Source organism: Phoca vitulina, unplaced genomic scaffold (genome assembly GCF_004348235.1).
Source record: "Phoca vitulina isolate PV1807 unplaced genomic scaffold, GSC_HSeal_1.0 scaffold36, whole genome shotgun sequence".
NCBI classification, from domain to species: Eukaryota; Metazoa; Chordata; class Mammalia; order Carnivora; family Phocidae; genus Phoca; species Phoca vitulina.
In genome coordinates, this window is record NW_022589739.1 from 5494892 (window position 1) to 5512543 (window position 17652).

General features: G+C 35.0%; 1 protein-coding gene across 3 annotated transcripts in view; it reads right to left on the bottom strand.

Annotated features, from left to right (window-relative positions):
- Positions 1–17652, bottom strand: part of USP47 (ubiquitin specific peptidase 47) — a 108064-nt gene that overhangs the window by 41664 nt on the left and 48748 nt on the right. For all 3 annotated transcript variants that reach the window (XM_032427373.1, XM_032427372.1, XM_032427374.1), the window contains 5 exons: positions 17061–17199; positions 11881–11977; positions 9999–10144; positions 9173–9252; positions 6960–7109 (listed from right to left, as the gene is read on the bottom strand). In XM_032427373.1, the coding sequence (XP_032283264.1) occupies positions 6960–7109; positions 9173–9252; positions 9999–10144; positions 11881–11977; positions 17061–17199 (612 nt within the window). The remainder of the gene's footprint in view (positions 1–6959; positions 7110–9172; positions 9253–9998; positions 10145–11880; positions 11978–17060; positions 17200–17652) is intronic.

The following is a 17652-nucleotide window of genomic DNA, read 5'->3' on the forward strand; positions in this document are numbered from 1 at the left end:
GATATTAATACGGCCACTTGCCTCGATTAATGTTTACATGATATAACATTTTTTTCATCCTTTTACATTTCAGCCTGTTTATGCCAATATATTTAAAGGGAGTTTTTTGTAGCAAGCATACACAATTGGGTCATGTTTTTAAATCTGATATGCGAACTCTACCTTTTATTTGGTACAATTAGACCATTTACATGTAACTAAGCCTGCTATTTTAGTTTTTTGTGTCTCTCTCCTGCTTTCCTGTGGATTACCTGAACATATTTTTTAAATTCTATTTTATCTAATTTTTTGGAGTGTTTCAGTGGTTGCTCTAGGTATATTATATACACATAACTTATCATTCTACTGGTGTCATCCTTTTACCAGTTCAAGTGAAGTACAGACTTTACCTCCCTTTATGTCCTTTTACCATCTCCTGTTTATAAAGTAATTGTCTTAAATATTTCTTCCGCATACATTTAGAACCACATCAAACAATGTTATGGTTTTGGCTCAACCATCAAATATAATTTTGGAAACGTAGGAGGAGAAGGAAAGCCTATTGTATTTACCCAGATTTTCAGCGGTATGTTCTTTCTCATTCCTACCATTCCTAGATGCCTTCTTTTTATTATTTCCTTTCTGTTTAGAGAATTTTCTTCAGCCATTTTTTAAGGTGGGTCTACTGGTGGCAAATTCTCTTAGTGTTCCCTCACCCTGGGTGGGTCTTGATTTCCCCTTCATTCCTGAAGAGTATTTTCACTGGGTATAAGACTCTAGTTGACAGTGCTTTTTTCTTTCAACACTTGAAAAATGTGCCACTTTCTTCTGGTCTCCATAGTTTTTGATGACAAATTTGCTTATGAGAAATCAGAGTAATTTTACCCTGTAAGAAAATGTATCTTTCTCACTTGCTGCTTTTAAAATATTTCTTTGTCTTCAGTTTTCAGAAGTTTGACTATAATTGGATGTAGAGTGATTCTGGCTTATCCTGTTTGAGATGTACTCAGCTTCTTGGATCTATAGCTTTATACCTTCTGCCAGATTTGGGAAATTTCCAGCATTATTTCTTCAAGTATTTTTCCAGCTCTGCCTTCCTTTTCCTCTCCTTCCAGGACTCCAATGACATAAATCTTAGATCTTTTATTATAGTTCCAAAGGTCCTGAGAACTTTTTAAAAACTTTCTCCAGTCTATTTTCTCTCTGCTGCTTACAGTGGGCAATTTCTATTATTCTATCTTCAAGTTTACGGATTCTTTCTGCTGTCTCCTCGGTTCCACTATTGAGTCTATCCATCAGGTTTTTCACTTTGGTATTCCATTTTTCAGTTCTAAATTCCCATTTCATTTTCCTTTTTATCTGTTATTTCTTCCCTGAGAATTTCTATTTTCTCATTTGTTTCGAATGGGCTTAGGATCTCCCACTGAAGTATTTCTATGATGACTGCTTTAAAATATTTGTCATAAATTCTAACATCGGTCACTTTGGTGTTTGTATCTGTTGATTGTCTCTTCTTTCATTCAAAATAAGACTTTCCTGGTTCTTAATATATAGAGTGGTTTTTTTCTTTTTTTCTATTGAAACCTGGACATTTCAGGTATTATGAGATTCTGGACCCTATTTGAATCTTCTGATTTACTGGCTTCCTTTGACAGGGAGAGAAAAGGTTCCTGCTTCATTACTCCCAGTGGGAGGAAAAGTCCAAGTCTCCCACTCGGCCTTTGCTGACACCTGGGATGAGGAGCTCTTCATTACTGTTGGGCAAGGGCTGACGTTCTGGCTGCTCAGTAAGCCTCTGCTGATATCTTGGCTGTGAGGGGCAGAAATGTTTCCTAAGAGCTCCCCTGATAGCCTCCATTGACACCATAGGTAGGTGGGGGCTAGTCTCCTTACTGTTCAAAGATGGCAAAAGTCCTGACTCTTCACTAGGTCTCTTCTGACATCAATGGGGACAGAAAGAAGCATTTCCGGAGGTGGGAGTGAAGGCTAGGCTCCCCGTGTGTCTCTAATGACAGTGAACCAGGAGAACAGGAGAGTAGTAGTGGGAAGGTTTGTTACTGCCCAGCAGGGATGAAACTCCTGGCTATCTACTCAGCCTTCTCTGAAACCACCCAGGCAGGGGGCTAGAAAGCCTAGTTATAACTTCATGAGAATAGAAGTCTAGGCTCCCCACTCAGCCTCGGCTGGTATGGGTTGAGACAGGGGCCACAGTCTTTCTGTGGTCTTTGGCTAGAACAGAATGGGTACCATCTAAAAGTTTTCTGCCTTGCTAGGCTGTCCCTTTCCTGGTCTTTTGGCTGGAGACAGCGGGCTTTTCAGTCTATGCCTATTGCTGTTTCCAGGATGCCAGCTTCTTCAGCTCCAAGTTTGGGCTATATCAGGCAAAAAGAAAACCCAAGGAACTCACCCCATGTCATTCCTTGAGTCCTGAGGTCCCTAGTCTTTATGCCTTTTCTCCACCTTTCAGAGTCTTCTTATGTTTTATTTTATATATAATGTTCAAGACTTTTAGTTGTTTTAGCAGGAGGAATAGGGCAATGTACATCTACTCCATCTTCCTGAAAGCAGAAGTCCCCACTTTTTAAACTGGTTCCTACTATGTCCAACCACACAAATTCCTGGAAAAATGAGGGTAGAGTCTGTGGAAGAGATTTTTCTTTATGTGATGCTTACATATTTGGACAAATATGGACCACTCCACCATCCAAATGAGTTATGTGGCTAAGCCAGACATTTAAGAATGTCCAAATCATCTGTTAATTCAGGGAAGAACCTATGATACAAACTTGTGCATACCAAACACTTGAAATGCTTATGATTTTATAAATACTTATGAATTTAACAATTTTTCATTCAAAACTTTAAAATAATCATTAAGCCATGTTTACGTAGGGAACAGAAGTCTTTCACATACTCTGGTTTTTCCAAAGACACTAAATGGAACGATACAGCTAAACTCAATTTCAGACTTTTGGACACATTTTGTGATAATAAAGATATTTAAGGGTACCTACCTAATAGAATTAAAAATATACAAAGAAAAAATGGCATATTACAGTGCCCATTGCACAGAGAAGGCAACTCAATAAATGTTATACGACAAAAGATACCAATAAAAAGATAGTGTCTAAAATTTACTGTTAAATAGAAATGCTCCTCCCTAGTTAATGTCAAACATGAGATCCTATCGTTTTTGTTTAATTTGTGAAATATAATTTCATAGTTAACTGATAAAAATTATACTTCCAATTTTTATGTATCACTAGCATGTATTTAGGACTATCTCATTATAAAAATATATACTCAAATGTGCTCGGCAATAAGCAGATTCAAGGTTTCTTTGATTATGAAATTCAGAGAGACTGGTTTAGACAGCTCTAATCAATGAAAATAAAAGGTTCCAGTTACCTCACAAGTCACTAGGAACAAATTTTTTTAAAAGGTTAGTAAAAGGAATTTTTCAGCTGATATTATTTTTTCAGGATTAAGGAGATATGTAAAACAAAAGTAAATTATAACACATATTTCAGTATTCTCACTCCCCCTCAACATCCCAAGGACATAAACAGTGATGTAACAAAGTAGAGATAATCCTTAAATCACCTTATTCTAGTGCAGAGCTTCCCAAATACATTCCTCAGAATCCTAGTATCCCTTAAAATATTCAAATATCCCACAGAGAAAGAAAATGTTAGGTTAAGCACAGTTAAGCAAATTTCTCTACTACAGGAATCCTCAGGGCATTTAAAATAAAATATGCACAGTGAACTTCCCAAAGAGGATTACAGTTGCACCATTTCCCAAATTTAATCAAGGAAGCCTTCTCCTAACCTTCTATTAAATCCTGTTGGAGATGAGTGTTAAACAGAACTCAGTCTGAGAGGTAAGAGAGTGGCAAGAGAGCCCTTAAATGTGGCCAGGTAAAATGAAGGCCAGAAATTTACTAAATAGCATAGCTATAATGACTAAAAAATAATTCAATGAACAAATTATGAAAAGCTTTTTTAAAAACTGCAGGCAATTCCTAGCACTCATTAAAAAAGTAGTCTATCAATCATGCTGAAAGATGACCCTAAACATTTATTATGTCATAATGACAAATTAGCTAAATGCTATTTCCATTCATATTTTTATCTTAAATATTACTCTCAAGTTAATTTATTTGAACACAGAGATAAAATAACTCTAGGAATCGGATGTTTCAGAAGAAGGTTAATAAAAACTTTAATTTTTAATAGAACTTTGCACTTAACTGCCTGAAATTAAGCATCACATGTTAACCTCACTGTATACACGTATCTATTATACTGTAGCTCACTGAAAGAATGTACAGTAAACAGAACAAAGAATTATCAATGTTGTGTATGTACGTACATGTGTTTATGTGTGTGCATATATCCAATTAAGACAAATATACCAGAGTCCGTGAATAAAAGTAGGAAAATAAATTTAAAAAGAGTTCAATTCAAATTAAGCCAAATATTATATAAGTCTGAATGAGACTCAACTAGATTTTTACAATTCACATTTATACCTAATTCTTTTTAAAACACATAGAATTAACAAAATACACAATGGCAAACAGTGATATAAAACTAATTTTAGATGCTGTGTGATGATTTCTATAGATTAAGAAATGTAGGTTATAGGTTTTGAATTCAGAAAATAATGGGAATTTACTTACCTCTAACCAAAGTTCTCTGAAGGTAGTATCATCCTCCTTAGAACCCCTATCTTGGGTAGTTCACCTGCTGTAATTTCCCTAAAGAGATTCCAGCAAAGTCTAGCAAGTTTTAAGTTCCCTTCTGCAAGCCCTATTAGCGCATGTGTGTTATATAAACTTGCTCACATACTGCTTCATAGCTGTAGCCTCCAATTCCCACTGAATCACCACCACCACTACTACCACCACAATACCTTTGGAGAATTCCATTTGGAAATGTGTCTTTTTTCACTTCTCCAAAAGTATCCTCCAAAGTGCCCCACTGCTGAATCTATAACGTACTTGAGGAGTGGTGGTAATCAGCAGGCAAGAAAATGAGGACACAAAGATTTAGCTAAGCAATTGACTTGCTGACTACTCAAATACAATATTCCAACATAACAAAACAAATAACACTAGCTTCCTCAACACTCAATTAATATGTAAAAACACTAAACTGTGCAAAAGCTTTCATAAAAAATACTTTCATAACCAAAGCAGAAAACGTCGTCTTTATCACCTGGGACTACCAAATATTTCCCTAGTGTATTATGCTAAAGAAGTGCCAATATTTAAAAATGAGTTAGGAAATAAGTCATTGAAAGACAAATGTTCAAAATTTTTTAGTATGCCACTCCTATCTTAAACTACAAGGAAAAAAAAAAGAGAGAGAGAGAGAGAGAAAGTAAAAATTGTTCAAACAAAAATGGAAAACAAAACGAGCCACTCACATGAAGGCCAATCTCATATACTTAGGATGGCAGTTTACAAAGGGTACTATTAACAAAATTTTTCAAATCTATTCAGGAAACTGACTGAAACATAGTACAGGAAAGAAGACTCGATCTTATACTATCCAGAAAAGGTCTTCTACTTGGATTCCCACCGATTGATTCTGTAACTTCTTATTGATTATTTCTTGATAGCCATATAAGAGTAGGAGAAAAAAGCAAAGGGAAACAACTGTCCTAGAGGCCAGAGGACCCAACCATATTTGAAGCACTATTTTAGAGGATAAAGTATGGAGTAGCTTTAAAAACACTGATTTTAGGGGCGCCTGGGTGGCTCAGTCATTAAGCATCTGCCTTCGGCTCAGGTCATGATCCCAGGGTCCTGGGATCGAGCCCCACATTGGGCTCCCTGCTCTGCGGGAGGCCTGCTTCTCTCTCTCCCACTCCCCCGTTTGTGTTCCTGCTCTCGCTATCTCTCTGTCAAATGAATAAATAAAATCTTAAAAATAAATAAATAAAAACACTGATTTTAGCTACAAGCCACCATCAGCTTGGTAGCAACATAAATAAGGCCCAAAACAATATAGCTCTTAAAGTTTCCCCTGGCTCATAACAGGTTCAGAATAAATCTTTCTGAACACTCTAATTTTAAAAATCAACTTAACTCTCCATGGCTCTCCTTTTGTATCAGTAAACGCAATAAAATGCAATAATAAAATTATCAAAAAGCAATTGAAAAATGGGTAAGACCTTAGAAATAGATGAAAAATGAGAAAACTTTAGATAATCTCCCAGTTGGATTCTCAGTATATAAATAATTAAGCTAACTTTTAATTAATCAATTAACTAATTTATATCAGATTCTTCAAATTCCTCTGCTTCTACAATGCATGGTTTTTAAATTAAATTTTAGAATAAGGATGTTCCTTTAAAAAATGTAGGCTCTGTTTATCATAAAAACCAGGGGTTATTTTTCCAATTTTAAAAATATATGGAACAGGGGCATCTGGGTGGCTTAGTCGGTTAAGCATCTGCCTTTGGCTCAGGACATGATCTCAGGGTTCTGGGATCAAGCCCCTCATTGGGCTCCTTGCTCAGCGGGGAGTTTGCTTCTCCCTCTCCCCCCCTCCACGTGTGCTCTTTCTAATAAATAAAATCTTAAAAAGATATATATATATGTATGGAACAATGTACACAAAAGAAAAAGTACTTTCTGATACAAAAAATGGTCACAAAAAGAGCATTTATAAAACAGACTGTTTAGAGGTAAAAAAAGGATAAAGTGAAATAATCTAGTCATCGATCAGAAGAATAAAATACTGAACCATGAGGCAGCACATTTGAATTCACTTTCCCTTTTATACATGCACTATTAGGACTCACTGAAGGGTCAAAAATCTTCTAGATCTTGCTAGTTTAAGAGCAGGAATTACTAACAACCCAAGAAGGTGCACCTAGGATGATACTTACCTTACAAGAGATTATACCACTGTGCTATTATGTATTCTGTGTATGGATACACAAGCAGTCAGGTGAAAGGTACACACCACACTAGCAAATGCTTGACTGGACCCATAAGGCCGGATGACCAATGGAATATCAAGATATGTGTCGATTCTCCAGCCCTCATAACCACATTCCAGACACCTCACGTAGTCCTTTAGCTTGCCTTGATATAGTTCGTTTATAAGATCAGCCTGAAAATAAGAACATTAAAAAGTATTCCTTAAAATTTATTTTTAAAATACACAAAAATTCCTGCTTTTAAAAATAAGTTTCAAAGGATATTCATTCTTTACTGCTGAAGTTTTAGAAAGCTTTAAGATTTATCTAAAATTCTATTAAAAAAATGAAGGCTTGACAAAAATTAACTAAGAATCAATAAAATTAGATTAGCACTAATTTAAGAATCAATGTGCAAAAATTAACTAGTTCAATTCTCTTATCACTAAAAACTCTACTACTAAGATGTTTTGTTGAAATCAGTTACCAATTTATTATACTATTAAGCTTCATATTATCTTTTCATTAGGTTGAGAATACACCTAATCTATCACTTTAGGCATGTTGATAATTACATAACTAAACAGCCAGCTAGTTTTATAGCTTTACACATGTATACCACCACTCTCACAATACTATATTCTGATTCCTAAAATCCTATCTTCTAGCTCAAGGTGCAAATAAAACTTTTTAACTTTCAGTAATATACATAAAACAATTTTAAGGGGAAACACATGGCAAATTTCTTTTAAAAATGTACAGAATTTTTTAAAAATTCCATCTCCATCAAAATATCCTCATTTATCTCTCACTAAGTCCCCAAACTTAGCCAACTGGGGCTTCTGTCCCAAAAAAGGCAGGTAATTCCTTTAGTAAGGACCCTCCAAGTGAATGTCTTGCCTCAAAATTCTTGTACCAAAATTTGGGTATGCAGCAGGAATGCCTCAGTTGATCTTTTAGTGGAAGCGTTGACCCAAAGAGGGATATAAAAAGGGGAAGAGTAACTTCAGACCTATGAAGAAGAAACAGCCCCTAATACCATATAAATGAAGTTACTAAAACACAATAGGGCTAGGTAGAGAAACTGGATCACTAAGTAAACTTAATTTTTTTTTCAATATCTCTTAAGGAAGAATGGAAAAGAAGGAAAGTGTATTACAATTTACCTCTTTCATAAATTTATATCTCTTCAAATGTCTAGGGCTTATAAGCCTTCAAACTAGGACCCGTCGTCATTGTCTATACTAACGCCATTTATTTAATGAAGCCTTCTTCATTCATCTGCCTCAGTCATAACTGATTATATCTTCTGCATCTGAGAGGGCATTTCTAAGTGGTTCAAACCAGTGTTTTTCAAACAGTTTTGATAACAACCCACAGTAAGAAAATAATGTATATCTCAACCCAGTACATCCAACTATAACAAAATTTGCACAAAATAATACCCTTACTTTTGTGCTACTCTTTTACACTTTTCTATACTAGTCCATTTTTTTAAGTGTGGATGTAGATTCACTAAACTGATTTTATAACACACGAATAGATCACAACCTACAGTCTGAAAACTCTGGCCCAAGCCATCATCATAATTCCAATCAGACAGCAGACTCTCCAGGCTATCTTCCAGAATCTTCCTCCTTTTTCATCCCTGTGATTCCTCCCCAACCATCCCCCCTCCCCACCCCCACCATTAGAGTTCTCTTTCCTGAGTTCTGAGCCCCACCCAGTTCAGCCTTACCATCCCACAATGATATATCGAATGCTCTTCCCACCTCTAACCTGTTCTTTTTCTACTGGAAGAAGAACAGAGTCCAATTAAGAGGAATCCTAAGTGTCAAAAGCATACCTCCTTGGTCAAAATGAAGGTAATACTCAACTATACTTAATCTGCTATAGATTATAATACATGTAATTTACTTAGTAAATATCTGAAAATACTGTTCAAAAATCATCCCCAAAAAATCACACATACACATGTATGTATTTATATATGAATTATACAGTTTTCAGTTAAAAAGAGACCATCTAGATCATAGAAACCAACTTCCTTATTTTAAAGATGAGGAAACTGAGGTCTAGCATGGTTTAATGAGGATCTGTATGACTCAGTTAATGGCCAAATGAGAACCTAGTACTTTCAATTCCCCATTCAATACTTTAACAACTGAACAAAGGCCAGTTAAAACATTTCAATAGAATAGAAGTCACTTATGAATGATTTATTATAAAACATTCCTTTCAACCTGAGATGAATTACCTGTTCTGTTTGTTTCCATTTCTGTTCCAATGCATCAAACATGACTCTGCACAGTTCTTGTACATCATGCTGCTGCCAAGCTATTTTAAGATAAAATTTAATTAAAAACAGCAATAAATTTAGTGTAATGAAACATTAATTTGTTGTTTAAAAGCAAACTGTTAAAAGTATGGAAAAGTCTACACAAAATAATTCTAAATTTAAAAAAGAACACAAACTATACATTACAGTAAGTCATGAAAAGGTAATCACAAGGAAAAGAATCAAGCGAACTTTAAGTAACATATGCTTTAGGGTGCTATGATATTTGCTATTTTTGCTATGTTTCACTGCAGAGTTAAGAAATATGTTAAGAAAAATCTAGAACAAACTAAAAATTTTAGTTTAAGTACATAAAAATAGAGTTTAACCAAACTTACTTTACAAGAAAATTTTAATTGATCAAAAATTTACCCCTAGTGCTTAAATTCTAAAAATAAGTTTTGTTTTGGGTTTTTTAAAAGATTTTATTTATTTATTTGACAGAGAGAGACACAGCGAGAGAGGGAACACAAGCAGGGGGAGTGGGAGAGGGAGAAGCAGGCTTACCGCCGGGCAGGGAGCCCGATGCGGGGCTCAATCCCAGGATCCTGGGATCATGACCTGAGCCGAAGGCAGACGCTTAACGACTGAGCCACCCAGGTGCCCCAAAAATAAATCCCAGCAAAAGGCAATGAGAAGATTTATCATAAAGTCAATTAAGCTATTAATATATTTTGTTTATAATATTGTCTCCCAGAATTCCTTTGAATATTAGAAACACTTATCATTACAAGAGAATTAGTACCCTCACTACTATCCCATCCAAAGCTCCTTGTAACATCTGTGGTTTCAATTGCTCTCTTTTTGCTGGTTTGTAACAAAACAAAAAGCCTTTGAAGTTGGTATGGGATACTTGTCACTGGATCTTCTTCAGATTCTTCAAATTCCCACCTATTGAAATAAAATATTTGAAAATTATTTACAAAATATTTTTATTCTTTAAAGCATCATTAATATTAACATCATAATAATATAAGACTGTAACTCTTGGGGTATACAGAATTTGGATATTAACTGAAGCTATTATTATCTAATGAAATAGCAGCCTTTCCCTACTTCATAAATTCAGAAGAAATTTAGACTTTAACAAGAAAAGACATAAGAAGGCAACACTAATGAAAGGCAAAGCTCATCTAAAAGTAATCACAGAATCTGAATCTGATCAAGACTCTTGTCCTAATTATTAATTCATAAAAATACAGGGAACAGAACAATATTAAATGACACTATGGCATTTAACTATCAAAATCCAAACTGTGGAAAACTACAGGAGAAAGGACATCAGTTTTCAATATATGGAATAAACTGCAAGGGGAAAAAAAGATGGAAGGGAATTAAAAATAGATTAAATAGATTAATCATCTTATCAGTCAGTTGCACTGTATGGCTCTTGTTTGGATCCTGATTTGAACAGATTGTTAAAAAAAAATTATGAGCTATCAGGAAAACCTTATTAGCACTGACCGGTGATATATTTACAGATGACACAATGGGAGTGTGCTTCCAAATAATCAGAATAGAGGGTATTAGATAAAAAAGACTGATCATGAGTTGATAATATTCAAAGCTGGGTGACGGGTACAAAGGGATTCATTACAATGTCTACGTTCACAAGTAAATTCAGATGATGAGCTTCCATATGAATGGAATGATAATGTTGTTTGAGCAACACAACCAATATTAAAAGTTCCAAAAATACTTTACATATTTACAGTAATTTCAAAGATGTTATTCAAGAGTAACACATAAAAAAGGAAAAATCAGTTAATCTGTACTTTAAAATGTCTTAAAAAAATAAGTTATGCATACCTTAAAGAAAATATACAAAACAAGAGTATATTAAATGTATTACAATAAGATACTCATAAAAATAACTTTCCGACTTTTAGGGTTTATTTAAATATGGATTTCCTTCATAGAGCATTTTAAAGTACCGGTGGTATATATACCATCTTTTACACACTTAGACACTTACACACACACACACACCCCCCCAAAGGACAGCTGCAGTATATTTTATTTTATTTCTTTTTTTTTTTTAAGATTTTATTTCTTTATTCATGAGAGAGAGAGAGAGGCAGAGGGAGAAGCAGGCTCCCAAGGAGCGGGGAGCCCGATGCGGGACTCGATCCCAGGACCCTGAGATCATGACCTGAGCCGAAGGCAGACGCTTAACGATCTGAGCCACCCAGGCGCCCCAGCTGCAGTATATTTTAATTAGAAACAAAGTTCGAAAGTTTAAAAAGACAACTTTGTTTCTTAAATTGAGAAGTAAAAGGAAAGAATATGGTTTACATATTCAGATTATCTCAAAAAGCAGATAACATATTTCTTTATAAAGATGTTAAAGCTGTAAGTGAGGGAAAGCTTTAATACAGCAATTTATCCCAAATGTAAATCTTCTTAATTTTATCTTTTGCTGGTCTACACGCTTCTGGTTCTCTCTCTCCACAAATTTTTCATACGTCAATCTCTCATAAGATCTTTTTCTTATATACTATTCAAGACATCTTATGAAGTGAGAAATACCCCAAAATACAAGAAGGTAAATTAGATTTTATTAGTTAAAACCTATACTTTCATTCTTAAATCAGTTTTATTTATAAATTTTTTTTTTGAATACTCACTTATATAATGCATTCCTAAATTCAGGAGTCATAAAAAGTGTCTGCAAAAGGCTATTCAAATAGCAAGTCATTGCTTGGTTTACTAATCCCACATATCCTTTAAAAAGAAAACACAAATATACATAAATCAGCATCTACATTAAAAATAACAAAAAGAAAACTTAGTAAGAATTTACTGCACAGTAAAAATTGAGAGGTTAAGGTTACTTGGAAATTATTTTAGTTTTTTCAACAGCAATAAGAAAGACCCCTTTTTCTAAAATGTTCACTATGTAAACCTTGTTTCTCAGAAAAAGGGAGGATATCTTGTTAAGTGTCCAGAGATATGCATGGATGTTATGTAGCATTTAATAAAATTTAAAGAAGAATATTTCAATATAGTATGTTTACTTGATATAAAAATAATCTTTGTTCCCCAAGTTGGTAAGTTGTTGATTAAAATGGAAAAGTATAAACATATTTACTTATCACAGACCCAAAATAGGAAGACTGAACTGAACCAGCTATCCATGCTATCAGGCTCTATAAACCAATTTGTGCCAAGAATTAATAATATATGAGATAAATTCATTATATAAAACTCAGAATGACTTCCTCTATTTTAACAAGCCCATTAAGTATGAGATTCTATAATACATTAGCACACTATGCAAAGACTATAAAGTAAGAAGAGAAGTCAGAAATAGGAAAGAATAGAGAGAGGGAGTGGGGAAGGGAGGAAGGAAAAAAGCAGCTTATAGGAACTTAAAATTCAAATGAATGATTAAAATTACTTAGCTTTATATATCTGATTGGATATGGCTACCATTGTTGAGAACATTTTTGGAATTCCTCTTTTGAAGTAGGCTTCAGGCCCCATTTATGAGATACACATACACCAAAAAAATCAGTCTCATCGTACTAGTTATACCTCATTACATGAGCAAAATGTGGTAAACACTTTGCTTAATAATTAAACTTATTTACTCCCACTTAATACTGAATGACTTGGGTGTTTCCAAAAAAAAAAAAAACACTTAAATCTTTTCTCAGCAGACACTGAAGGTGTTCACTGAAGCTTTTCAAAATACTTTTTCAATTCCCCAATTATCAAAATGTCTTGAGAAATGGTAGGCTCTGCAGATAATTATACTGCCAAAAGTGATGAAAGGACAAACAAATATGCATGATAAGCCTTTGTCAGTTGTGGAAGAGAGGAACAGACTCCACATTATCTATATGGTTCTAAGAAGAGATCAAGTAGCTACCCACTTTTCACTCTGGACTAAGGTTCAAGTTTTAATTTCTAATGCCTTTCATATTTAAGAATACTGTGTTTATAGGGGCGCCTGGGTGGCTCAGTCAGTTAAGTGTCCGACTTTTGCTTTTGGCACAGGTCATGATCTCAGGGTTGTGAGATGGAGCCCTGCATCGGGCTCCGCGCTGGACGTGGAGCCTGCTTAAGATTCTCTCTCCCTGGGGCACCTGGGTGGCTCAGTCATTAAGCGTCTGCCTTCGGCTCAGGCCATGATCTCAGGGTCCTGGGATAGAGCCCCACATCGGGCTCTCTGCTCAACGGGGAGCCTGCTTCTCCCTCTCCCACTCCCCCTGCTTGTGTTCCCTCTCCTGCTGTGTCTCTCTCTGTCAAATAAATAAAATCTTAAAAAAAAAAAGATTCTCTCTCCCTCTCTCTCTCTCAAAAAAAAAATAAAAGTACTGTGTATATTCTGCTGTACACTGTTATAGAATTATAAACTATGTCAATTCCTAACCATCCCTCACCTGAGCTGTTCTCATAGCACCCTGTCTTTAATCCACATTGGAGCCTTCAGCTCACTGTTCTGTAATAACCTATTATATGTCTTCCCCATCAGCTGTGAGGGGAGGGGTCAAATCTGACTTAGCTCTCTATCACATAGAAAAAACTATGGTCATGTGTACTTGATTTGGCACCATTATCTGCACAGAATGAACAGTGTCTTACATAAAGATACTATTTGCCAAAACTATGAAGATTTCAGTGATACTAATAAAAGTGCTACTGAATAATAGAAATCTTTTGTCATTAAGCGTTGTCTAAATCAAAAAAACTTCAAATGACAACTGTTATCAAATGGGTACTATATCTGAAATAGCTGTGAACCAATACTGTAAGTGTGAGCCTCTAAGGGAGAAGAAGGTGAAAACATGTCATTCTGTGAGGGGCACATGTGGAAAGAAATCCTGAACGGAACCACCAGGTAATGAAGTAAGCATCAAATAGGCCAAATGAAGAATGCAGAATGCAACAGGCCAACTCCTGGGGCTGGTAAAATAAAAGAATTTTTTTTTTTAAAAAGACTTTATTTACTAGGGGCGCCTGGGTGGCTCAGTCGTTTAAGTATCTGCCTTCGGCTCACTTTGGCTCACAATAAATAAAACCTTTTTTTTTTTTTTTAAAGATTTTATTTATTTGACAGAGAGAGAGGGAACACAAGCAGGGGAAGTGGGAGAGGGAGAAGCAGGCTTCCCGCCAAGCAAAGAGCCCGATGTGGGGCTCAATCCCAGTCATGACCTGAGCCGAAGGCAGCCGTTTAATGACTGAGCCACCCAGGTGCCCCAAATAAAAGAATTGTTAAAGAAACTGGCCAAGGACAGTTATCATGGATTCAGATAATGGAAACACCCTAGTTACATAGTTTCTAATCACTTACAAGTCCACATTAGCCTTCAATCTGCTCCTTATCCCTTAGTGTTCACATACACAATACCCCACTCCTACCCGCCCCCACCACCTCCTATCAACAGTGGCTGGCTACCCCAGGGGGTGTTGGTACTCAAGGGAGACAGGAAAGAAATCCCCAAACCTCGCGCATTATAGAGAAATGTGTTCCTAGAGCCCTGAGTCTAAATCATGATAGCATCTTCCAATAAAAACATTCTGTATATGGTGCCAAGATTTACAATAATTTAAGGAAAATGCAAATTCAACAGTCACTAACAAAATTATGCTTAAACTACAACTCCTTTGGATGCTTATAGACTATTTTAAATTCAGAAAGGCAGTACCCCTAGAAAACTGGAGGAAAATGTACAGGTAGGAAAAAGGAGTGGAGTAGAGGTGTATGAGAAACAGTAATTGGGAATGAAGGCTGCGATTACATGGCAACTTAGAACAAAGGCCTCTAAAAATTGTTTTAAATAAACTTCAACTTAGTAATTCAATTTGAGAACTTATCCTAAGGAAATAGTTAAAGATAAAAATAAAAACTTATATACAAGAATGTTCATAATATCAGTAATTATTTGCTTAAATATCTGAACTATACAATGAAATACTGTTTTCAGTCATTCAAAACCTTATATTAAAATACTATTTAACAGCATTGAAAAATGCTTATCATATAGTATTAAGGAAAAAACATAGTAAAAAATGCTTAAAACATGTGATACCCCCATTTTCTTAAAAACATACCTATGGAGGAAAGATAAAACAGAAATAAGCAAAATCACTATTAAGTAGTTTCTGCTAGTAGTACTGCCAGTGATTTTCACTTTCTTCATTTTAAAGTATGACAATGAGCATGTATTAAATACTTTTTTTAAAGTATGAGTCAGTCTCTAGGAATTTATAGGCATCATAGAGCCATAGAGTATATAGTACAAAGTAGGAGTTTTATAAATACCCCTACATAAAGGACTGAATTGGCTGTCAGAATACAAAGCAAATAGTTCAAGAATCCTGATTTGTTAAAACTGGAACTTTCTCAAAGTATTCCAACTATCTCAGAATAATCTAGGGTGCTTATTTAAAACAAAATGCAATTTATCCACCCAGTATTTTGGGAAGTAATGCCTCAGAACCCGTATTTTTAACAAGTATCCCCAAATGACTTTTTTTTTTTTTTAAGATTTTATTTATTTATTTGACAGAGACACAGCGAGAAAGGAAACACAAGCAGGGGGAGAGTGAGAAGCAGAGTTCCCCATTGAAAAGGAAGCCCAATGCAGGGCTCGATCCCAGGACCCTGGGATCATGACCTGAGCTGAAGGCAGATGCTTAACGACTGAGCCACCCAGGTGCCCCCGCCAAATGACTTTTAAAGAAATAAAAATTTGAGAATCACTACTCTAGACAGTGTAATGATGAGCAGCTTTATTATCTCCTATTATCTGAAATAGAAGATAATTTTGCATTCTCTTTTATTCCTGGTACTTCACTGCCAAAAGTTCTATTAATATAAATGATCCTAAATACCAAACATGACCAGCTTTTACTGGTATTTCCAAAACAAACACACTGGTAAGCCTGTATAAATGTTCAACTAGGAGGAAATTATCTACATTTTAATTACAAAATATAGTAAATAGAATATTACAGATCACATTAGGACAAAATTTGCAATGTAATGCTATAGTTTTCTTTTTATACTAAATACCTGCATATAATATTTAAAACCATCTCTATTTTGAAGTTCTAAAAGCAGAGGTTCTGTAGTCGCACCTAGCAGTACCAGCTGTGCAACTGAAGGCTTCTCAGAACCCAGGTTCCACTTCTTTTAACATGAATAATACACTATCGACTGCAAACGTTTGCTGTGAGATCAAATGTTATATACAAGTATCCAGATTATATTTAGGCAAGTAACCAATCTTACATGTAAAGGAATAAACCTTTACATAAATAAAGCAATTTCACTGCTCAATAAATTGAAAAAATTCAAGCATCTAGGTTTAATAATGTTCAGAAAAAAGTTAACAGGAATATTAAAATTACATGATTAGTTTCAAACATATGATTAGATTAAACTAAAAGATGACATAGTAGGTGTCTGTTTCAAAATGGAAGTACCCCCACAGTCTATCCTAATCCAAAAACATATAATGGAAACATTCCTTTCCAAACAAAGTCAACTTCAGAAATTTAAGAATAAATTCAAAATAGAAAATTACCAAAGAGAAGTCTTCCTTCAAAATACAATAGTCAATATTTTTTACTTTATTATGAAATAGTGGCAGTAACAATATAGTGAAAACGACTTGAGGGAAAGAAAAACCACAATATTGTTCTATTTCTGTTAACTAGTGACCTTGCTCTGGGTCTCAGTTTTCTAATCCATAAAATGAGCTGATTAGGCTTGAGATCTCTCAGATTACTCAGGGTCTAACACCCTGTGATTTTATGAAAATACAACCACCACAGTAATAATAATAAATCTTACCTGTTTCTGATTTATTCAAAATAGATGAATAGGAGTAGTTTTGGCTGACATAATCACTGGTAGAGCCCACAGAACCTTCTCTTGGAAGTGGACCTATAAATCGGTCATGGACACTATCATCCCCGGCACTGGAATCCTCCTAAAATGCAGCATAACCAATATTTACTGGTTGCTGAAACAATGGAAAAAAAAAAAAAAAAAACCAAAACACATACTAATTGCTGAGGCAATGAAAAAAACAAGGCATTACTATTACCACCAAGACATTTAAAGGAATGTACACCATTTCCTATAGGAAGGCTCAAAAGATGCCCAATGTAAAACACTTTGGAGAGGTGCTCATGTCTCCTTTCAAAGTTCTTACTTTTGCAATTTCCCTTAATTCTCTTTCAAATTTTGTTTATATGAGAGAAGGAGAAAGTTCCATTGTGAACTCTTTGATGACAGGGTCTGTCATTCATTTTTACACCATCCTTGCCAAGTAGACCTGGCAGGTAGGGCACACTTAAGTATTGGATAAAATGGATTGTTTCCTACTGTCTCTAATAAGAAACTTCCTATTAATGAGGAAGATGTCAAAAAGGATTCAGGG